This window comes from Heptranchias perlo, unplaced genomic scaffold (assembly GCF_035084215.1).
Source record: "Heptranchias perlo isolate sHepPer1 unplaced genomic scaffold, sHepPer1.hap1 HAP1_SCAFFOLD_53, whole genome shotgun sequence".
Taxonomy (NCBI): Eukaryota; Metazoa; Chordata; class Chondrichthyes; order Hexanchiformes; family Hexanchidae; genus Heptranchias; species Heptranchias perlo.
The window spans coordinates 945,204-969,970 of record NW_027139548.1 but is presented as its reverse complement, the minus strand read 5'-3'; the positions used below and the strand labels follow the sequence as shown (position 1 = coordinate 969,970).

Below are 24,767 nucleotides of genomic sequence, written 5' to 3'. Positions count from 1 at the left end.
GAATAAGGGGGAACACAGTAAATGTTCAATTAGAAATAGAATAAAGTGGAATATAGGGGGAACACAGGAACTGTTCAATTAGAAATAGAGAAACTCAAGGGAAAAGAACAACAGTTTGATCAGAAACAGGGGGCGGGGAATCACCACATTTTGTGATTGAATTTGACACGGTAATGCAATGGTTTACTTGTTCATGACTTTGCTTTCTATTTTACCTGTTGATTTTGGATGATGTGTTTGAATGCACATCGACTTCTCATGATTGTGATTGAGTGCAGATACGTCGCTGACTGATGGAATTAAATCCTCTGCCTGCTGCTGGACTCGTGCCTTAAATGCTGTTTCCGGTAAAATGGAAATGTGCCTATTATACGGAACTGCCCATAACCCACCACCATTTCCCCACGAGATCGATTCCAGTCGGATAGGCACAGCCTCGGATCCACGGGGACCTGCAACCATGTGGAGTTTGGACTTTGGAGAATCTCAGGATCAACTGGAATGTTAAAGATTGACTGGTAAAAGGGGCACTGAATCATAATGATTAAATGAAGGCCATTCACAATTAAAGTACTAAGGCTATTGTGAACGAAAGGTTCACAGTAATGTTCTTGAACATTGAAGTGAGGTGTCATAAGTTTATTAAGCACACAGTGCATACAATAGTCCTTAAACATACACTTAAAAGGTTGTACTTACAACCACACCTGATGCAGGTTATTTGGGATTCAACCTTTTTACAGTTCTGAGCTCAGTATCTTAGACTTTTACCAATCCGAAAACTCATTACAAACAGACAGTTTTTATACATTTTCTCACTCCCGGTACCTGGAAAAATACACAATTATAGATCACATAATTATATGGAAGTTAAAATGCAACTCCACATAAGGAGAATGGAATTGACTTATCCTTTATCAATAACGATAGTTTTCTTTACAAACCGAGCTCTTTTTCTATTGGGCTAACAAGTATAATTCCCTTACTTCGTTATATCATCGATAGTTTCTCCCTTGGTCCATACACATGCAATTCTACCGCTATTAATAAGTCCATTCTTGTTTCTGTATCACTCGCTCCAATTTAATTGGTTATGTGTGCCCAGATGTTTTCGTTTGAAGAACTAACCGGTTTCCGACACTGTCATCAAATTATTAAAGTTCTCTGAAATTATGAATCAATATGTAATGATCCATCTTTAATGAAGTTTCTTATTATTTCATCCTGAAACTGACCATTGCTGCAGGGTCAGCCCTGGCCCAACAGCCCAGTGAGACTTTAAATTGACGTATGCTTCCCTGCTTGAAATGCAAAGGCGAAAAATTAACATTACTATAATATAAGGAGAAACAAATACAGTATCACATTGGCACACTTCAGGACAGTGTGAATTTCAATTTCCTTGCAGTGCTCCCTGGGTTGGAGTTACCGTATTTAAGGCCAACACTGAACAATATCTCATCATCATTATGTATCTGTCTCGAACTATTCAATTGCACAGATCTCTACCCATTGGTTTCACATACTGTCCAGTGCCACATTAACCATTTCATGTAGTGGTGGTGTCAGCGTGATTGACCATGTCTTGGACCCGTTCTTCAGTGCAGCTTCATCACAGAATTACATAGAATTATATGGAATATAAAGCACAAAACAGGTCATTGAGCTCAACTGGCAAACACCGGTCTTTATGCCTCACACGGTCCTCCTTCTAGCCCTCTTCATCTAACCCTATCAGCATAACCATATATTCTTTCCTCCCTCATGTGTTTATCGAGCTTCTCCTTCCATGCATCTCTATATATCTGATGCTGGTTGCTTCACAAGCAACACGTCACTTCAGTAAACACAGCGATATCCCAAGATCAGGCAGCACGAGATATCCGATAGAAGCCATTCCTGCCCTTTCAGGCTCTCTCTCAACAGATCGGGGCGTCTGGAGGGGTTTGATTATAATCCCTCACTGCACGGACCCAATGTTTTGGGCAGTGGCCAAGCTATCAAATACATTCTTCCCATTTTTCAGTATAAGCAAGAACACCGCCATCTCCAAGAGAAACATATCAATTAAACATCTTAACAACACGTTCCTGACTTTCACTAGATTGTGTATTGATACCAGATTGATATCTTGTGGCGAGTCGTATCCAGGTGATTTAAGATAAGAATGGACGAGACAGGATAGATAGAAGCAGAAAGCTTCCATTAGTTGAGGGATCAAGAACCAACGGCCATAGATTATCGAATAAATGTAAGAGATTTAGAACTGAGGGTGGGAGAAACCTCTTTACATGGAGAGTTGTGAAGATGCGGAAATTACAGAGGCAGAAATCATGCCCATATTCAAGATGAAATTGTTCGGGTGTGTGAATAAAAATAGACTGAAGGGATTTTGAGATTGAGCGGATCAAGTGATTGGAACTATTTTCTAGAGTGGAGGGAAAACGCCGGCAATGACTGAGTTGGGTCAAATGGTCTGTTACATTATTCCAACATTTTGATGATCAACTGATATTTTAATAAATATCTGTTAACAGAGATGCCTAACGTCACATTGACGAGTCAATTTCATGCTGTCTCCATTATTTGTCACTTGTCAGGAGACAGGGGTCCCGTTCTATTGGGCCAGGAGACAATGGGGAGCGGTGTCTGAAGGGGAGAACAGGGCCTGTAACATTCACACCAAGATTACAGAATAATTACAAATAACTATGGTTGTAACACCCTTCATTGCTTCAGTACTAAAGAAAACATTAATTATTAATTAAACTGGCGTGTCCTATTCCAGCACCAAGAGTGTAAGACAGTTAACGCTGCCGCCCACATGTTCAACCCAACTGCTGAAGCTCAATCATGACTGTTCTCTTTGAATTTTGAGCTGTTTTATCAGGAAACTATTGTGTTCACCCTCGGAAAGCAGCATGCATCAAACTCAGGGTATAAAATAGAAGAAGTGTTTTCTGATACTGGTTCATTTCACAACAAAGAAAGACGGCCAATCTAAAATGGAACACGGACTGTAATTGAGCTCAAGTTCGGACAGGAAGCTTTGGTTTGACTTTTCATTTATTTCATCAACATCAGAATAAATGTCCAAGGAGATTTCACCACCTTCTTTAGCTCTTCCCTGAATTTCGTTTGGGTAGCTGCATAAATACACGTGTTTGTGCAGGAACTCAAATACATGAGCATATATCCGGTTTCAGTGGCGATATAATCAGGAGCTACATAATCCGGTCGGTGATACACGACCAGACGGATAGCTAAAGAATTCACGGCAGCTGTCAGCCACAACAGTATAAAACTACCAGATACAGTGAACAGTAAAATAATAGATTTCCTTCGGTTCGCCGCCTCTGGGTCGCTCTTATTCTCACTGCTGTGACTCCGGAGGCCCCTGCGGGCTCTGCTGGCCACTAAAATGCGTCTGACTGTCAAACAATTAAACAGAAATATTAAAGCAAAAGGAATCCACAGAATTAAAATACTTTCTAACCATGTGTACATTACACCTGCAGGCGATGAAAAAAAGTCCAATACGGGGCGGAAACCCCACTGAACATTGTTAATTATTTGTGTATGTTCAAATGCAAACCAATGGGGGATGTTTTCTAAACAGATCAGGACAGAGAGCGTTGTTATAACCGCAGCCGCAGTTCTCACTGTGCAATACTTTGTTTTAAACTTCTGACAACATATAGATACAAATCGGTCAAATGTGAACGAGACTGTGAACCACACCGACATATCCAGGTTGGTACAATTAATGCAGATCATGAACTTACGAATGACAGTGTAGGACAGGAATTGAAGTGGAAAGATTTGGTTGAATATTTGATGCTCTATTACATTGAAGATGATGACCAGTAGATCTGCTGTAGCCATGGCCACCATATAGATAGAGATGCATTTGGAAAGACCGCAATTTCCTCTGGAAAGAATCAGGATTGTCATTAGGTTCGCTGTAAGAAAGAGGGACAAGAGGTAAGTAACGGGGATACTCAGATAAATCACACAGCATATTGTGGGGAAATGTTCTGATGATTTCCTACTTAGGGTAATGCACACGGGTTCTTTTTTAAATATAGGCGAGCGATGACGACACTTTATTTAAAAGAAAGAAAACACTAAACACTCAATATCGAGGGACTGACAATCCGCCGTCTTTTCAGCTTACTTCAGTCAGACGTTGTCAAGGCAGCGGGGGGAGGGTCACTCGGAGTCAGTCTGGGGAATGGTGACGGAGAGCGTCCCCACTGCAACCGACACCCAGGCACTGAAGAATCAACAGGGAGATTTGGACATTTGGCGATAGTGTAAAACAGGCGACATCGGATCATCCGTCCGTCATACATCTGTCCCGAATTACATTTCCATCGCTGTCGCCACTAACACTAGATTGAGGTTCCACTCACACTATAACTGTACGGTCCAGGCTAAACTGGAGCACCTCGCAGGGACGGTACAGGTGCAAAGAAAAGTGCCTAAAGGGAAACATTGGATGGTATTGGAAGTTGTAAATTTTCGGCAGTCAATCAGTAAACGGATTTCCTGACATACGTCCAAACACATATTTCAATACAGTGTTGAGCGCTAAAACCATCCCGCCATGAGGCTGATACCCATGTGATGAACCGACCCGATTTCATAATTTACTGCTGCGGCCCCATGGAACAAAATATCGAAATTTAAATTTATTTCCTTCAGTTTTACTGTCGAGCGGGGTCTCGGGAGCTTCATCAGATGTCAGCAGTTTTAAATATAATTTCACAGCAATTACTGGAAAGTTTCGAATTCAAGAAAAACATTCATCCGAGACAAAAGCTTCAATTTAGGTCGGAACTCTTGGATTTTTCTATTTATAATCGCCCCGAGGGATGTGGGCATTGCTGCCGAGACCAGCATTTATTGCCCATCCCTAGTTCCACTAGAAAAGGTGATCGAGAGGCGCCTTCTTGAACCGCTGCAGTCCGTGTGGTTAAGGTTCTCCCACAATGCTGTGAGGAAGGGAGTTCCAAGATTTTGACCCAGCGACTATGAAGGAACGGCCGATATATTTCCAAGTCGGGATGGTGTGTGACTTGTAGAGGAACATGCAGGTGATGTTGTTCCCATGTGCCTGCTGCCTTTGTCCTTCCAGGTGGTAGAGGTCACGGGTTTGGGAGGTGCTGTCGAAGAAGCCTTGGCGAGTTGCTGCAGTGCATCCTGTGGATGGTACACACTGCAGCCACTGTGCGCTGGTGGTGAAGGGAGTGATATTTCGGGTGGTGGATGGAGTACCAATCAAGCGGGCTGCTTTGTCCAGGATGGTGTCGAGCTTCCCGAGTGTTGTTGGAGCTGCACTCATCCAGGCAAGTGGAGAGTATTCGACAAAACTCATGACTTGTGCCTTGTAGATGTTGCAAAGGCTTTAGGGAGTCATGGAGTGAATCACAGACCACAGAATACCCAGCCTCTGACTTGCCCTTAAAGCGACAGTATTTATATGGCTTGTTCCTGTTAAGTTTCTGGACAATGGTGACCCCCGGGATGTTGATGGTGGGGGATTTGGCGATGGTAATGCCGTAATGCAGTCAAGGGGAGGTGGTTAGACTCTCCCTTGTTGGAGATGGTGATTGCCTCGCACTTGTCTGGGGCGAATGCTACTTACCACTTATCAGCCCAAACCTGGATGTTATCCAGGTCTGGCTGCATACGGGCACGGACTGATATTTTACCTGAGGGATTGAGAATGGAACTGAACACTGTGCAATCATCAGCGAACATCCCAATTTCTGACTTATGATGGAGAGAAGTTCATTGATGAACCAGCTGAAGATAGTTGGGCCAAGGACACTGCCCTGAGGAACTCCTACAGCAATGTCCTGAGGCTGACATGATTGGCCTCCAATAACCACTACCATCTACAATTGTGCTTGGTATGACTCCAGCCACTAGAGAGTTTTCCCCCTGATTCCCATTGACTTCAATTTTACTCGGGCTCCTTGGTGCCTTGATGTCAATGGCAGTCTCTCTCACCTCACCTCTGGAATTCAGCGCTTTCGTCCATGATTGGACCAAGGCTGTTATGATGTCTGGAGCCGAGTTGCCATGGCAGAACACAAACTGAATGTCGGTGAGCAGGTTATTGGTGAGTAAGTGCCGATTGAAAGCACTGTCGATGAGACCTTATATCACTTTGCTGATGATTGAGACTAGACTGATGGGGCGTTAATTGGCTGTACTGGATTTGTCTCCTGTTGGGTGGAGGTGGCTGCAGACCGAGGAGTTATCAACTGAAAGGAGACAAAGAACAACGGTACAAATAAAATGATGACCCGGGGCAATAGGCAACACATCAATTAGTGATCCATTTCTGTTGGAGGGACCGGGGAATCAGCCTCGCGCTACCTCGTATCGGGAAGAATGTTGATCGCCCGGTCCCCACGATTTACCGATCAGAGCAGCGCCTCACCGGCAGTGCGGACTGCGAGGATTCCCGCTGATATTCACTCATTTATCCCGGTGGATAAGCGACTCTGAAATCAGGACATTCTCGGAATTTCTTACATAATCATTTACAGTGAGATAGTGAACAGTTGTGAAACAACAGGTTATATTGACTTACCGGGAAAACCAAAGGCTGCGAGAACAGGGAAGTAAATCTCCTTTATGTGAAGAATTGTTGGCTTTTCCATTTTTTAGAAGAATGTGTGAATTCGCTCACACTTTACGGTCCCGACTGGAGTGTATCTGAGATCTGTAAAGACTCCCCTTTTATAGAACAATCGGTGTCCCGGTGAAAAAATCAGGTTACACAATAATTAGCGTTAGTAACAGTCACTTAACAAACAAGGCGCGATTTTCCTCTTCAGTGGGCAGGGGGCGCCAATGGGGAAATTGCACAGCTCAGTTCACGAAACTCCGTCCATTCACATAAATGAACGGAAAGTAATCACTGAGGGAATGTGCTCTGTGCACGCCCCGTGAACCGGGTTGGGAACATCCATCCTGGACACTGCTTCTGGTTCTTGATGCCTCATGAATTCAGTAAAGACTTCACACATCCATTCCAGAATTAAAAAGTGTTTTGTACTGCGATGATCACTGGTGATGACTCAGCTCTAACATTAGGTGACCCGAATCTCGCATTACTATTTGAGCCCCTGCTCTAACATTACTGGTCGAGACCCTGATCTAACAATACTGGTGGTGATCCGACTCGAACATGAATGATGATGTCCCTACTCGAACATTATTGGCGGTGACCCTGCTCTCACATTACTGGTGGTGAACCTCGTATAACATTACAGGTATTGACTCAAATCTAACATTACTGGTGGTGACCAGACTCAAACATTATTGGTGGCGATTCGACGCTAACATTACTGATGGTGATCCTACTCTAACATGACTGGTGGTGACCCGACTCCAATATTACTGGTGGTGGCCCTAAACTAACATTACAGGTGGTCACTCTATTCTAATATTACTGGCGATGACACTACACGAACATTACTGCTGGTGATCCGACTCTAACATTACTGGTGGTGACCATACTCTAACATTACAGGTGGTTACCCTGCACTAACATTACTGGTGGAGGCCCGACTATAACATTGCTGTTGGAGACCTTAATGTAACGTTACTGGTGGTGATCCTACTCTAATATTGCTGGCGGTGACCCTATTATTACGTTACAGGGCTGACCCAACTCTAACATTACTGGTGGAGACCCTACTCTAACATTCTGGTGGTTAACCTACTCTAACATTGTTGGTGGTAATCCTACTCTAATATTACTGGTGGAGAGCCTACTCTAGCATCCATTCACTCTCCCAATCCATTAATGGTGTCCATCGATTGACTTTTCCAATCCATTTATGGCTCCCGTCCACTCAATTCCTAATCCATTGATGGTATCCGTCCATTCATTCTCCCAATCCATTAACGGTATGCGTCCATTCACTTTCCCAATCCATTAATTGTTCCTGTCCATTCTTGTGTTCAAGTGGCCCATACACGGCAACAGACGCACAGAATCTCCTGTGCTGTGAATTCATGTATTTTCCAACGTCGTGGATGTCCTGTTCTAGAAAAGCTGGATTTGATATACTGACAAATAAATGCCCAGGAATCAGGCGAATCCTTTGTTTCCACCTTTAACCCCTCACTAAGGAATTGTCTGTGCTTTTTCCTCCGAGTTATCTGGAGGGGTGAATGTTACCTGATTCGGTTCCTGAACTTTCTTACATTTAACACAGTTCGGATCAAAACGAATTTAATTTACTCACCCTCGATTAGGTTGTCCTAAAACTCATTCTTGCCAAACAGTCAAGGAAGAAGCCAAGTCAAAGTCATGCACTAAATATTGTTAAACAGTGAGAACCTGGTGAAGCTCCAGCTCTGGATTACAGGCATGTTGAACAGCGGAAGCAAAATGCGAAAGACAGTGTTAAGCGATTCCACAACCTGCGGATCAGATCAAAGCTCTGCAGTCCTGCCACATCTGGTCGTGAATGGTGGTGGACAGTTAAATAACTATGGGAAGAGGAGGCACTGTAAACATCCCCACCCTCAATGATGGCGGAGTCCAGCACGCGAGTACAAAAGACAAGGCTGAAGCGTTTGCAACCATCTTCAGCCAGAAGTGCCGAGTGGATGATCCATCTCGGCCTCCTCCTGATATCCTCACCATCACAGAAGCCAGTCTTCAGCCAATTCGATTCACTTCACGTGATATCAAGAAACGGCTGAGTGCACTGGACACAGCAAAGGCTTTAGGCCCCGACAACATACCTGCTGTCGTGCTGAAGCCTTGTGGTCCAGAACAAGCCTCGCCTCCAGCCAAACTGTTCCAGTACAGCTGCAATACTGGCATCTATCCGACAAGGTGGAAAATTGCCCAGGTATGTCCTGTCCGCAAAAGGCAGGACAAATCCAATCCGGCCATTTACCGCCACGTCAGTCTACTCTCAATCATCAGCAAAGTAACATTCGCGTCAGGCAAGTGCCAGGCAATGACCATCTCCAACAAGAGAGAGTCTAACCACCTCCCCTTGACATTCAACTTCATTACCATCGTAGAATATCCAGTGTTTGATCTGCTCTTGTAGCCAATGTATTTATGTGGCTGGTCCAGTTCAGCTTCTGGCCAATGGTGACCCCCAGGATGATGATGGTGCGGGATTAGGCGATGCTAATGCCATTGGATGTCAACGGGAGGTGGTTGGACTCTCTCTTGTTGGATATGGTCATTTTCTAGCACTTGTTTGACGCGAATGTTACTTGCCACTTATCAGCCCAAGCCTGGATCTTTTCCAGGTCTTGCTGCATATGGGCTCGGACTGCTTCATTAACTGAAGGGTTGCGAATGGAACTGTACACTGTGCAATCATCAGCGAACATCCCCATTTCTGACGTTATGATGGAGGGAAGGTCATCCATGAAGCAGCTGAAGACGGTTGGGCCGAGGACACTGCCTTGAGAAACTACTGCAGCGATGTTCTGGGGCTGAGATGATTGATCCCCAACAAGCTCTACGATCTTCCTTTGTGCTCGGTACGACTCCAGCCACTGTCGAGTTTTCCCACTGTTTCCCATTAACTTCAATTTTACTCGGGCCCCTTGATGCCACACTGGGTCAAATGTTGCCTTGATGTGAAGGGCAGTCACTCTCACCTCACCTCTGGAATTCATCTCTTTAATTCAGTTTTGGGCCAAGGCTGCAATGAGGCCTGGAGCCGAGTGGGCCTGGCGGAACCCAAACTGAACGTCAGTGAGCAGGTTATTGGTGATTCAGTGCCGCTTGATGGCACTGTCGACGACCCCTTCCATCACTTTGCATATGATTGAGAGTAGACTGATGGAGCGGTAATTGGCTGGATTGGATTTCTTTCCTTCTTTTTGTCTGTGCCGGCCGAGAAAGAGCTTTCGAGCCTAATCCCAATTTCCAGCACTTAGTCCATAACCATGTCGGTTATGGCACTTCAAGTGCATATCCAAGTACTTTTTAAATGAGTTCAGGTTTTCTACCTCGACCACCATTTTAGGCAATGAGTTCCACATCCCGACCTCCCACTGGATGATAAAAATTCTCCGTAGCTCCCATCTAATCCTTCTACCAATTATGTTAAATCTATGTCCTCTCATCCCTGGCAACCCTGCTAAAGGAAATAGCTCCTCCTTATCCACTCTATCTAGGACCCTCATAATTTTACACACCTCACTTAAATCTCCCATCAGCCTCCATTGTTCCAAAGAGAACAACCCCAGCCTATCCAATCATTCCTCAGAGCTAAAATTCTTCCGTCCTTTCAACATCCTATTATATCTCCTCTGTACCGTCTCTAGTACATCTTTCCTGTTATGTGGTGACCAGAACTGCATGCAGTACTGAAGCTGGGGCCTTACCACTGCTTGATAAACTTCCAGCATTACCCTGCTATTATATTCTATGCCTCGGCTAATAAAGTAACGTATTCAGTATGCCTTCTTAACCACTTAATCAAACTGTCCTGCTACCTTTAGTGACCTGTCGGCATGAACTCCAGGGCCCCTCTGTTCTTCTGCCCCTCTCCGTGTTCTACCTTTTATTGTGTACTCCGTTGCAATGTTTGCCCTGCCCAAATGCATTACCTCACACTTCTCCAGATAAAATTCTATTTGCCACTTTTCCGCCCACCTGACTAGTCCACTGATATCTTCCTGCAGCCGACAGCTTTCCTCCTCACTAGAATCATAGAATCATAGAAAAGTTACAGCATGGAAGGAAGCCATTCGGCCCATCTAGTCTTCGCCGGCTCTATGCAAGTGCAATCCAGCTTGTCCCACTCGCCCGCTCTATCCCCATAGCCCTGCATTTTATTTTCCTTTCATGTACTTACCCAGTTCCCTCTTGAAGGCGATCATTGAATCTGCCTCCACCACGCCCGCGGGCACTGAATTCCAGATCCTAACCACTCACTGTGTAAAAAAGTTATTCCTCATGTCACCTTTGGTTATTTTGTCAATGAACTTAAATCTATCTCATCTGGTCCTTGACCCTTCCGTCATTGGGAAGAGTTTCACTCTCCCTTCTCTATCTGCACCCTTCTTGATTCCGAATACCTCTATCAAATCTCGTCGCAAGGAGAACAACCCGAGGTTCTTCAGTCTATCCCCGTAACAAAAGTCCCTCTTCCCTGGAAACATTCTCGTCAATCTCTTCTGCCTTCACATCTTTCCATCTCTAAGGCCTTCACATCTTTCCTGAAGTGCGGTGCCCAGAACTGGACACAATAGTCCAGTTGTGGCCGACCCAGTGTTTCAGAAAGGTTCATCATGACATCCATGCTTTTGCACTCTATGCCTCTATTTATAAAGCCCAAGATTCCGTACGCTTTTTAACCTCTTTCTCAACCTGCCCTGCCACCTTCAACGATTTTTCTATATCTAACCCCAGATCTCTCTGTTCCTATACCCCTTTTAGAGTTGTGCCCTCTAGTTTATATTGACTCTCCTCGTTCTTCCTGCTGAAATGCATCAGTTCGCATTTTTCTGCATTAAATTTCATCAACCACCTGTCTGTCCATGCCAGCAGCCTGTCTATATCCTCTGAAATGTCTATCACTGTCCTCCTCACTGTTTGTACCCTTCCAAGTTTTAAGTCATCTGCACATTTTGAGTTTATGCCATGTACTCGCAAAGTCCAAGTCATTTATCTATATGAAGAAAAGCAGTGGTCTCAGCACAGACCCCTGATGAACACCGCAGTACACTTCCCTCCAGTCCGAAAAACAGCCGTTCACCATTACTCTCTGTTTCTTGTCACTTAGCCAATACTGTATCCATGTTGCTACTGCCCCCTTTATTCGATGGGCCGCAATCTTGATGCTAAGCTTACCGTGCAACACTTTATCAAAAGCCTTTTGGAAGTCCATATATACTACATCAGCTGCATTGCCCTCATCTCCCCTCTCTTCGAACTCATCAAAAAACTTTGTCAGGTTAGTTAAACACGATTTGTCTTTTACAATCCGTGCTGACTTTCCCTAATCAATCCACCTCGCACAAGTGACTGTTAATTCTGCCCCGGATTATCGTTTCTAAAAGTTTCCCCGCCACTGAGATTAAACTGATTGGCCTACATTTGCTGGGTTCATCCTGACACACTTTTTTGAATTAGGGCGTAGCATTTGCAATTCTACGATCCTCTGACACCACCCCCGTATCTATGGATGTTTGGAAGATTATGGCCAACAGCTCCGCAATTTCCACCCTTACTTCCATCAGCAAGCTAGGATGCATCCCATCCGGACCGGGTGAATTATCCACTTTAAGTACAATCAGCCTTTCAAGTACCACTTCTTTATCATTTTCAGCCATCCTGTATCTCAACTCTATCTTCCTTTACTGAGAGTCTGGCACTATCAACAACATGGGCAATTTTTGTATCATCTGCAAACTTTTTAATCATAGCCCTTACATTTAAGTCTAAATCTTTAATATATTCCACAAAAAGCAAGGGTCGTGATACTGAGCCCCGTGGAACCCCACTGGAAACAGCCTTCCGGTCACAAAAACACCCGTCGACCATTAGCTTTTGCTTCCTGCCACTGATCCAATTTTGGATCCAACTAGCCACTTTCCCTTGCATCCCATGGGCTTGTACTTTTTTGACCATTCTGCCTTGGGCCTCAGGGATGAGCTGCTGCAAGGTGAATTGAAGGAGTTAAGAGATAAATTAAAAAGCAGAAGCTCAAAGGTAGTGATCTCAGGATTACTACCAGTGTCACGTGCGAGTGAACATCGGAACAGGAGAATAGATCGGATGAATGCGTGGCTTCAGGGATGGTGTAGGAGGGAGAGATTTAGCTTCCTGCGACATTGGGACTGGTTCTGGGGAAGGTGGGACCTATATAAGCGGGACCGGGACCATTGTCCTCGCGGGGGTATTTGCTCGTGTTGTTGGGGAAGGTTCAAACTCGAGTGGCAGGGGGTTGGGCAACTGAGCGGGGTGTCAGAAGGGAGTCAAGTTGAGAGCAGCAAGAGTGGGGAAGGCCCAGGGAAAATTTACAATAAAATTATAGAAACAGTTGTTCAAGAACAAGTGAAAGGGAAAAGCGTACAGCAGCTTAAAGAAAGTATACTTTAGACACTACAGATAATGTGAAAATTATTAGGTGTAAAGCGATTAATCCAGCATCAAAGCTGAAGGTCAGGCTATGGTGTGTGGTTCAACGACGAGTTCTATACACAAATGCACGGAGTATAAGGAATAAATTTAATGAACTACAGGTTCAAATTCAAATTGGAGGGTATGACATGATCGATTTTACTGAGACATGGCTACAGGATGGTCAGGATTGGTAACAATATATACCGGGTTATAAAGTCTACAGGAGAGATAGGGAAAATTGAAGAGGGGGAGGAGTAGCCTTAGTGATAAAGGAGGACATACCGAGAGGTAAGCAGCCAACAGAGACATTATGGGTTGAATTGAGAAATAGGCAAGGATCTCAGACTACAGTGGGTGTTGTGCATAGGACCTCTGGCAGCAGCTCTGAAGTGCTAGATTGTATAAATGCAGAGATTAGGCAAGCGTGTAACAAAGGCAGAGTGGTGTTAATGGGGGACTTTAACCTTCACATAGATTGGGAAAAGCAGACTCGCAACTGTCAGAAAGGTAGTGATTTTCTTGAGTGTGTTTGGGATAGTTTTCCACAGCAGTATGTCCTACAAGCAACAAGGGGGCAAGCCATACTAGATTTAGTAATGAGTAATGAGTAATGAACCAGATTTAGTTAACAGCTTAACTGTGCGCGAACATCAATCCAATAGCGATCATCACATGATCGAGTTCAAGGCAGTGTTTGAAAGTGATTCAGCTGCTAAGATCCGAGACTTGGGTAAGGCCGACTTCAAAGAGACTGTCCACAATAAACTGGGCACATCTGTTAATGGGTAAAACGACTGATGATCAGTGGGGAATGTTTAAAGAAACATTTGACGAGATACAGAACTGGTTTATGCCCCTGAGGGGCAAGAACTCGACTTGTCAAAAAAAACAGCCATTGACAACCAAAGAGGTAAGGACATTATAAGACATAAGGAAAGGGCATTAAAAAAATGCAAAAAATGGCACAGATCCTGGCGAATGGGCAAGATACAAAGATCAACAAAGGGTCACAAAACAGATGGTAAGGGCTACAAAAAGAGAGTATGAAAATAAACTTGCAAGGGATATCAAAACAATTACGAAGAACTTTTATAGTTATATTCGGAAAAAGCGGGTGGTCGGGAGCAGTGTTGGCCCCTTAAAAACTGAAATGGTGAAATGGTGGACATGTTGAATAATTAATTTGCGTCAGCATTTACAGTCGAAAAAGAGGATAGCATACCGGAAATCCCAAGAAAACTAATATTGAATCGGGGAAAGGGACTCAATAAAATTAGCATGAGTAAAACAAGATAAATGAAGAAAATAATAGCACTAAACAGTAACAAATACCTCGATGTTTTCCATCCCAGGGTTTTAAAGAAAGTAGGTGAGTACATTGCAGATGCCCTAACTATAATCCTTTAAAGTTATCTAGATTTAGGATACGTCCCTCCAGATTGGAAAACTGCACATGTCACTCCGCTTTTTAAGAAAGGAGAGAGAGGGAAACCCGGGAATAATACATCAGTTAGCCTGACATCTGTTGTGGGGAAAATGCTGGAGTCTATAATTAAGGATAGGGTGACTGAACACCTTGAGAATTTTCAGTTAATCAGAGAGAGCCAGGTCGTGGCTCACAAATCTGATTGAATTTCTTGAAGAGGTTGCTAAAGTAGTGGACAAGGGAATGTCAATGGATATAATTTATATGGACTTCCAGAAGGCATTTGATAAAGTCTCACATAAGAGACTGTTAGCTTTGCTGGAAGACTATGGAATCGAGAGAATAGCACGGACTTGGTTAGGACGTTGGCTGAGCGAAAAGCGACAGAAAGTTGCGATAATAGGTAGGTACTCACATTGGCAGGATTTCACAAGTGGTGTTCGGCAGGGATCTGTCCAGGGGCCTCAATTATTCAAAATATTTATTAACGACTTAGATGAAGGCATAGAAAGTCTCATAACTAAGTTTGCCGATGACACAATGGTTGGTGGTATTGTAAGCTGTTTAGATGAAAACATAAAAATACAAAGCGATATTGATAGATTAGGTGAATGGGCAAAACTGTGGCAAATATAATTCAATGTACACAAATGTGAGGTCATCCACTTTGGACCAAAAAATGATAGAACTGGGTACTTTGAAAATGGTAAAAGGTTAAAAACAGTGTATATCCAAAGGGACTTAGGGGTTCAGGTGCATAGATCATTGAAGTGTCCTGAACAGGTGCAGAAATTAATCAATAAGGCTAGTGGAATGTTGGCCTTCATATCCAGAGGACTAGAGTCCAAGGGGGCAGAAGTTATGCTGCAGCGATACAAAACCCTGGTTAGACCGCACCTGGAGTACTGTGAGCAGTTATGAACACCGCACCTTCGGAAGGACATATTGGCCTTTGAGAGAATGCGGCGTAGGTTTACTAGAATGACACCCGGACTTCAAGGGTTAAGTTACGAGGAGAGATTATGCAAATTGGGGTTCTATTCTCTGGAGTTTAGAAGGTTAAAAGGTGATCTGATCGAAGTTTATAAGACTTTAAGGGGAATAGATAGGATGGATAGAGAGAAACTATTTCCGCTGGTTGGGGATTCTCGGACTCGGGGGCACTGTCTAAAAATTGATGCGAGCTCAATTGCTGATTTTAAATCTAACAGATAGCTTTTTGCCAACCAAAGTTATAATGGGACATGGGCCAAAGGCAGGTATATGGAGTTAGATCACAGATCAGCCATGATCTTCTCAAATGGCGGAGCGGCTCGAGGAGCTGAATGGCCCACTCCTGTTCCGATGTTCCTCTGTTCCTATAATTCGAGTCTGTCCTTTCGTATAACGATTCGTGACTTCCCTCCTACCAGATTAAAATTCGGGCAGTTATTTTTAAAATAAACATCAATGATGGGCCCTCCTACCTGTTGGTAATTCGAGTCGTTACTTTTTATAGAAAGATTAACAATGGACCCTCGGACCTGTTTATAATTTAAGTAGTAACTTTTTATGTATGGATTAGAGATGTGCAATCCAAACTTGATATTTTGAGCAGTTTCTTACATATAGATTAGTGATGGACCCTCCTACCTGTTGGTTATTCGAATAGATACTTTTAATATATAGATTCGTGATGGGCCCTCCTACCTGTTGGTTATTCGAACAGATACTTTTTATATAAAGATTAGTGATGGGCCCTCCTACCTGTTGGTTATTCGAATAGATACTTTTAATATAAAGATTAGTGATGGACCCTCCTACCTGTTGGTTATTCGAATAGATACTTTTAATATAAAGATTAGTGATGGACCCTCCTACCTGTTGGTTATTCGAATAGATACTTTTAATATAAAGATTAGTGATGGACCCTCCTACCTGTTGGTTATTCGAATAGATACTTTTAATATAAAGATTAGTGATGGGCCCTCCTACCTGTTGGTTATTCGAATAGATACTTTTTATATAAAGATTAGTGATGGGCCCTCCTACCTGTTGGTAATTGGAGTACTTCCTTTTTTATTTCAAGAATGTTTTCCTTTCTTTCCCATTTATCTCATCGGAGTGAATATTTTTTTTTATAATGATTAGTGATGGGCCCTCCTACCTGTAGGTAAGTAAAATAGTTACTGTTTATATATAGATTAGTGATGGACCCTCTTACCTGTAATTCATTAAAACACTTACATTTTATATGAAGATTAGTGATGGACCCTCCGACGTGGAAGTAATTCGAACACTTACATTTTGTATAAATATTAGTGATGGGCCCTCCAAACCGTAGGTAACTCGAATGCTTAATTTTATATAAATATTAGTGATGGACTCTCCCACCTGTTTGTAATTTGAATAGATAATTTATATATCAAGATTAATGATGGAGCCTCCCAACAATTTGTAATTACATAAATTTAAAACAGAAATAGACAGTTTCCTAGAATTAAAGGGAATTCGGGATGACGGGGAGCGGGCAGGAAATTGGACATGAGTTTAGATTTGAGGTTAGGATCAGATCAGCCATGATCTTATTCAATGGCGGAGCAGGTTCGATTGGCCTACTCCTGCTCCTATTCGTTATGTTCTTATGTTCTTATAATTCGAGTACTTACTTTTTATTTAAAGCTTAGTAATGGACCCTCCGACCTGTTGGTTATTTCAGAGGTTACTTTTTATATAAAGGTCAGTGATAGGCCCTCCTACCTTTTGCTAATATAATAATTACTTTTTTTATATAAAGATTAATGATGGGCCCTTCTACCTGTTAGAAATTTAAATAGTTAATTACACAAGACCAGTGACCAGGATCCTTTTATCTGTGAAGGAGATCGCTTCAATCCTGTGGTCGGTTTGAAACTAACACATTTCTGAGGTCAATTTATCTCAAAAGGCAACAACCCCTCCTTGTTTTATTCGTTGACTGAGTTTGATAGATCAACGCCTCATTAACATGAACTTATTTCACCAAAAACAGAAGCTCCTGCTCTATTCTCCCAGCTAATTCACATCCTTTTCCAACTGACCGAAACTGACATTGTGGTGTGAATCAGTAATTAATTATTTTAATTAATCGGTGTAAACATTTTTGTCGATCTTTCTCCGATCCTGTGACTGGATCGCGTTCGGGCGGGCCTCATGTCAACAGAGGCTGATTGTCCAGGTGCTCGGCAGAGAGCGATGATCCACCAGTGCGAATGTATTAACCCTTTACTAAGCTGAGCTACGTGTTCAGTGTGAATTGCTGGTCCCGCCTTTGATTAGTTCAATAACAAAAACACTGGGCACAGAAAGGTTGATTGAGTGTTACAGTAAAAATCCGCAAGAAGGTACAAGGACAGGTTCCAATCCCTGTCTGTCTGAACTGCAATTTTTAAAGAAGGAAGGAGGCGCAACTTGGGCAGGATGGGGTAAATCCCCAAAGTCCGTGTTCCTGCTTTCTGTCCGACAGCCGCTCTTAAATTGTGCCCGTGTGGAGACTGGTGGGGACCAGGAGTGGGTTTAGCCCTGAAATGTCCGGTGTAAAATTGACTCCCCCCTGAGATCGCACACTCACAGAATAATCGCATCCTCGGCGCTGGAGAACACATCAGACCGCGGGAAATAGGCTTCAGAGAGAAAGGTGAACGGGAGGAATGAAAGAATAAAACATGGAACAGAAGCTGAGAATCTACATGAACTTACCTTAAAACTGCAATGATTTTCTGCCTCTTTATTTCCGTGCAGATTTTGAAGGTTATATCCTTGTTATTTCATCACAACTAATCAGATAAACTTTCCTTTTTTTCAATTTGGCAAGTCACAAATTGGGAATTTGATCCGACCCTTGTTGTGAGATTCAGAGCGATATTTGATCTGATCCTTGTTGTGAGATTCAGAGGGATATTTGATCTGACCCTTGTTATTTGAGATTCAGAGCGATATTTGATCTAACCCTTGTTATATGAGATTCAGAGCGATATTCCCTTTTTCTCTCTAATTTCCCCTTTGTTTTTTGACCAGAATTAGGGATTTGCTCGGGCCGGAGACAGATCCTCATGCGACGGCCCCAAACTTCACCAATATTTATTTTGAAGTGAACTCTCCTGCCACAGACCTTCCCTTTTGTTCTTTACTCTTCTCCCCAATCTTTCCCTGGCACTGGACTTGCTGAAAATCTTGAACTCTTTTCATATCTTCTAGTTCTGACGAAATATCTTCGACCTGAAACGTTAACCACAGACGCTGACTGACTTGCTGAGCTTCTCCAGTATTTTCTGGTTTTATTTCAGATTTCCATCATCCACAGTATTTTGCTTTTGAGCACGTGTTCAGATAAGTCTTCAGGTAAGTCTTTGTTTGTACGGATGGGGGGCATGGGGAGCACGGTGACATAGGTTGGCATGGGTTGGCACGGGGCATAGTTTGGCATGTGTTGGCACGGGGTATAGGTTGGTACGAGGGTCGTCAGTAATGGGTGGACCGATCTGTTGTCAGATCGGCGAGGGGTGTGGGTGTCTGGATCGGGGAATATCGCGGGTGTCCGCGATCGTTGATGGGGTTGGGGGGGGCGGAATCTTGGGTCAGTGCCGGGTTCCGTGATTGGGGTCGGGGGTCCGCGATCGTTGCAGGCGGATGGACATTGGGTTTGGGGGTCCGCGATCGGCGATCGGCGCTCGGCTTGTTCGGTTGAATAGAAAACTCTCAGCTTAAATCACCGATGGATGGAAAAAAGCAAGAAGGAGAAGGTCTGTGGCGGGAGAGTTCTCGTCGGAAAGAGGAGATCAGTGGCGGGAGAGTTTTGGTCGGAAAGAGAAGGTCTGTGGCAGTAGAGTTCAATCAGGAAAGAGAAGAACAGGGCACTTTCTAAATGGCAAAAAGTTAAGAACAGTGGACGTTCAAAGGGATTTAGGGGTTCAGGTGCACAGAACATTGATTGTCATGAACATGTGCAGAAAATAGTTAACAAGGCTAATGGAATGCTGACATTTATATCTAGAGGACTGGAGTACAAGGGGGCAGAAATTATGGTGCAGCTATACAAAACCCTGGTTAGACCGCATCTGGAGTACTGTGAGCAGTTCTGGGCACCGCACCTTCGGAAGGACATGTTGGCCTTGGAGGGAGTGCTGTGCAGGTTTACTGGAATGATACCCGGACTTCAAGGGTTAAGATACGAGGAGAGATTACACAAATTGGAGTTGTATTCTACAGAGTTTCGAAGGTTAAGGGATGATCGGATCGAAGTTTATAAGATATTGAGGGGAACAGATCGGCTGGATAGTGAGAAACCATTTCTGCTGGTTAGGGATTCGAGGGGGCGCAGTCCAAAAATTAGAGCCAGACCTTTCTGGAGTGAGATTAGAAAACACTTCTACACACAAAGGGTGGTAAAAGTTAGGGACTCTCTTCCGCAAACGGCAATTGATACCAGCTCAATTACTAATTTTAAATCTGAGATAGATAGCTTTTTGGCAACCAAAGATATAAAGGGATATGGGCCAAAGGCAGGTATATGGAGTGAGATGAGGGAACAGCCATGATCTTATCAAATGGCGGAGTGGGCTCGAGGGGCTGAATGGCTTCGTCCTGTTCCAATGTTCCTATGTATGAGGCGGGTGAGTTCCAGCAGGAAAGAGAAGGTCTGTGGCGGGAGAGTTCACTCGAAGACAAATATTGGGGAAGTTTGGGGCCGACGCTTGAAACTCTGTCTCCGGCCCGGGTAAATACTTAATCTGGGTCAAAAAACAAAGGAGAAATGAGAGAGTGAAATGAAATATCGCAATACATCCCTCGGAATTACCACCACAATCTGTCCTCAAACATTGTCTCTTTTCGGACACTCCCATCCCGTGATTACTCTGTGATAGCCAAGCTGAAAAAGAGGAAAATTCAATCTTTATACCGACTCTAGTGCAGGAATGAGCTTTTCTGCATTTAACAATGTGACGGGTGTATCTAATGAAGATTTACAATGATAAATGTAACTTTGGAATGTCAGTGATCTTTCCCCCAGTGGCTGAGGCGATTGATGCTCAGGGTTAGTATAATTCACCGGTTAAATGGTTAATGTCCTCACCGACAGAAACAGCTCAGCTCACTGACAAGACACCGGCTCTTGGGCCCTGTGTTGAAAGTGCAAACATCAGGAAATCGCTTGGACTTTTAGCGAACAATGTCCCAGATGGAAATGTAACAATTTATTTCGAACCATGTGTCTGTTTTACTGAACTTCCCTGGAACAAGAAGAGAGAAATTATAATTGAGAATAAACTTTGTTCACAGTAGAAGCAGCAGCGAATTGTCAAATCGGTTCGATATGATTTCGTCAGAGAGGCCGCTCCCTGTCCTGGAACAACTGAGGAATGTTTTAGTTGAAATCCATCCTGAGGTGCGGCAGCTGCTTTCACACAGAGAGTGAGCTCTGAATCTCATAAAACAAGGCTCAGGTCAAATTCCAAACTTGGGACTTGCCAAAATAAACAAGGACATTCTGCCTGACTGGTTGTAAGGAAATAAAATGAAATAACCTGCAAAATCCACAGGGTAATAAAGAAACTGACAATCATTGCCGAACCGAGACAAGGTTCATGCAATTTCTAAGCTTCAGTTCCGTGTTTTATTCTTTCATTCCTCCCGTTCTCCTTTCTCTCTAAAGCCTATTTCCCGCGGTCTGATGTGTTCCCCAGCGCCGAGGATGCGACAATTCTGTAAGTGTGCGATCTCAGGGGGGAGCCCATTTTACACCGGACATTTCAGGGATGAACCCACTCCTGATCCCCACCAGTCTCCCCACGGACACATTTTAAGAGCGGCTCCAGCACAGAAAGCCGGAACACGGACTTTGGGGATTTAGCCAGTCCTGATCCAGTGACGCCTCCTCCCGACTTCAGAATTTGCAGTTCAGACAGACAGGGATTGGAACCCTGTCCTGTAACTCCGTACGCTACTGATGTCGCCCTGGACTCTCAGAGCGCTGTCCGATGCGTGATGCCGTGTTTCAAATGAGAGTCTACCCTCTCAGGTCGAAGTTTGTTATTCCACTGCCCCGGTGTACCGGCCAATATTTGTGCCTCAATCAACATCACTGAAACAGGTTATCCGGTCATTATCACATTGGTGTTCGTGGGATCTTGCTGTACACAAAAGCAACTGCCGCGTTTCCAACATTACAACTGTGACGACACTGGCCGTAAAGCCTCTTGGGACATCCTGAGGTTATGAAAGGCGCTGTGTGAATGTTCGTCTTTCTTTTTTTTTTCTCGTCCATGTTTGACGCGATGCTCTCTTGTTCTGGACTCTGTTATCGCTTTCCTCGTCCTTTCCGTTTAAGGTCTTGAATCTTTCATGAGACCCGCCCGAGCCTTCTCCCATCTTTCAGTAAAAGTTTACGGAAAAGCCTAAGTTACGAAAAAGGCAATAGAGAATGTGGAAATTGTACACCGACTGACAGCGGTTACACGAGGGAGAAACCGAGTACAGGGACTTTTGTGAAGTGAAAATTGAATCTCTGCGACAAGAAATTGAGACGCTAAATGCCTCCAAACGGTACACCGACTGACAGCGGTTACACGAGGGAGAAACCTATTACAGGGACTTTTGTGAAGCGAAGATTGAATCTCTGCGACAAGAAATTGAGACGCTAAGTGCCACAAAGCGCAAAGAGCGGAGAGAGTGAGCGAGTGACTGATTGAGAGAGTGAGGGAAGGTGCAAGGTCTGACCGATCACAAAGGCACACTGGAAGGGGGACAAGACACCAGGAGCAGGTGCGACCTGTCCAACAGAGCTGACAGCTGAAACCCAATGAAGCCACGGTAGCTGTTGTCATCCCCGAGCATCCGATTTGAATTCATTGGTGCCTGAAAATTCGGTGCCAAATTTATCCAAATTCCTGGAACAAAGTGCCTCCTTGTCAAGAGCACAATTCCTCAAAGTTTATATTTGCATAAGAAATATATCTGGAAATCGGATCACAGATTTACATTTTAAATACTCGTGAAAGGGCAATGATGATATTAGCATGGTGTTCCTTCAGGCGGGCGGTACTGATGTCAACCCTGTGCGGACTCGCTGTGACTTTTCTTGGTGGATATTTTTCCCGGAGAGGAAATCTGTTGGTAAACTATTGGAAACCAGTTAAACTAAAACCAGGTTATGTTGAGCGAAATGCATCTCTCAATAAGTCAGAAATGAACTCGAGTTGCTGGAAGATAATTAGCGGTGACCCGGAATCCGTTGAAAAAGCTCTAATCAATTCGATTACAATCGCAAACAAACACAAAGTCTTCACTGAAATCGATTACTTAACAATGACCCGAGACTGCGATTCTTTTGTTAGACACCGCAAATACAACACTTTCTCCTCAAGCACCGAGGAACGCGATTTCCCTCTGGCCTATTCTATGGTGATCTATGAAAAGATCGAGATGTTTGAGAGGCTCTTAAGAAGCATTTACGCTCCTCAGAATGTGTACTGCGTCCACGTGGACAGGAAGTCTCCAAAACAGTTTCACTCGGCCGTCCAGGCCATCGCCTCTTGTTTCAGTAATGTCTTCGTTGCCAGTAAATTAGAGACGGTGACGTACGCGTCATGGTCCAGGGTTCAGGCTGATCTGAATTGCATGGAAGAGCTGCTGAGGAGCTCAGTCCCGTGGAGATATCTCATCAATGTGTGTGGACAAGACTTTCCAACGAAAACCAACCGAGAGATGGTCAACAGTCTCATTGCCATGAACGGCTCAAATGTGATAGATTCGGACCGTCCACCGGGATACAAACAGGTAAATGCGCCAGCTTCATGTCTGCTCAGCCGCCAAAGGGGGCAGTGGAAGCGGTTATATGTAATCAAAAGGAACTGAATGGATATTTGAAGGAGTGGATGATTGGAACTTGCTCATCATCAAATTGCAGTTACACCACACGTCACCTGAATCACAAGGGGTGTGACATTACCCCCTGCCGGTGGTCTCACATCTCCCGCTTCACTTCATTGGAGAGTGAAGCGCTGACTTGAACCTCGAGTTAGGCTGCCTCATGCCCCACATCTTATGTTTGAAATCACTCGGTTTGGGCACGAGAATCGAAGGATAACTTCAGAGGAACATAGCAACATAGGGACATGTAGAATAATAGAAGGATAACTTTCTATTTACCGTATTGGGCCCTCTTCCCAGGGAACTGGCAGATGATCATTTGCTGTTAAATACATTGTTTTCAAAGCCTTGACACACTTTTCTTTCAGATGCGATTGTTGATTGGCTTATTTTATTTCACGTGTCTAAATTCCATTCTTGTGGGTGACCAGAGCAATTCTAAATGACCAATCTGACCTAATCTGCTGACATTTCCCGTATCATTTCCCTTCAATCGGCCATTAGTAGCTGTGCAGTGAGCCTCCACCTTATCATTTCTGCTAGATTTCCTCTTTTGAGCTGCTCTATGTATCAGAATTTTATATGCAAAATTTATGCAAGCAAAAAAACATTATCTAAAGTCTAAATTTATCATTAATCGATACTGCTGTTAGTTATGTTGCGGTAGAAATAAAATACGATGACGTTGGAAAATGAGAAATGATTGCTCTTTTCTTGACTTTCAGAGACGATGGAAGTTTCATTATGATATCCGTGGAACTGTGGTTTTAACAGATCGAGAGAAGAGCCCCCCTCCCATACGGAGCCCCATGTTTGTGGGGGCCGCATACATTATGGTCACCAGAGAATTTGTGAGTAATTTATTTGTGAACTCGGAAATCCAGGCGTTTTTCAAGTGGTCGGAGGACACCTACAGCCCCGATGAACACATCTGGGCGACCCTGCAGAGAATGCCCGAGGTACCCGGCTCTATTCCAGACACTCCCAGGCACCGTAGGGGTGACCCACCAATCCTTACTCGAGCAGTGAAGTGGTCTTTTGAGGCTGGTGATGTTGAGAAAGGTGCCTTATATCCGCCTTGTACAGGAAGGTACCGCCATCAAGTCTGTGTTTATGCTTCTGCAGATCTGCACTGGATCGTCCAACAGAAACCCTTGTTCGCCAACAAGTTTGACCCTGAAGTGGACAACACAGCTGTACAATGTATGGAGGAATATGTCCGACATCGTCCGATTCACGGAACAGGAAGTTAACAGTGAATGGGGAGATATCGGTCCCAGGCAGAAGACAGGGCTGTAACAGCGAATCGATAAGTAT

General features: G+C 43.9%; 1 protein-coding gene across 1 annotated transcript; it reads left to right on the top strand.

The window, feature by feature from the left end:
- The first annotated feature begins 6,870 nt into the window (after positions 1-6,870).
- LOC137315007 (beta-1,3-galactosyl-O-glycosyl-glycoprotein beta-1,6-N-acetylglucosaminyltransferase 3-like) lies at positions 6,871-24,703 on the top strand. Its single transcript, XM_067979963.1, has 5 exons — positions 6,871-6,930; positions 18,869-18,923; positions 21,235-21,286; positions 22,613-23,357; positions 24,176-24,703. The coding sequence occupies exons 1-5, from the start codon at positions 6,871-6,873 to the stop codon at positions 24,701-24,703; spliced, it is 1,440 nt and encodes a 479-aa protein (XP_067836064.1).
- Positions 24,704-24,767: the final 64 nt, after the last annotated feature.

Coding starts and splice junctions, on each gene's coding strand:
- LOC137315007 (XM_067979963.1), top strand. CDS start 6,871: ATGGGGAAATTGCACAGCTCAGTTCACGAAACTCCGTCCATTCACATA. Junction 6,931..18,868: donor TTCACATAAATGAACGGAAA/GTAATCACTGAG, acceptor GTTTTATTTCAG/ATTTCCATCATCCACAGTAT. Junction 23,358..24,175: donor GTCCACCGGGATACAAACAG/GTAAATGCGCCA, acceptor CTTGACTTTCAG/AGACGATGGAAGTTTCATTA.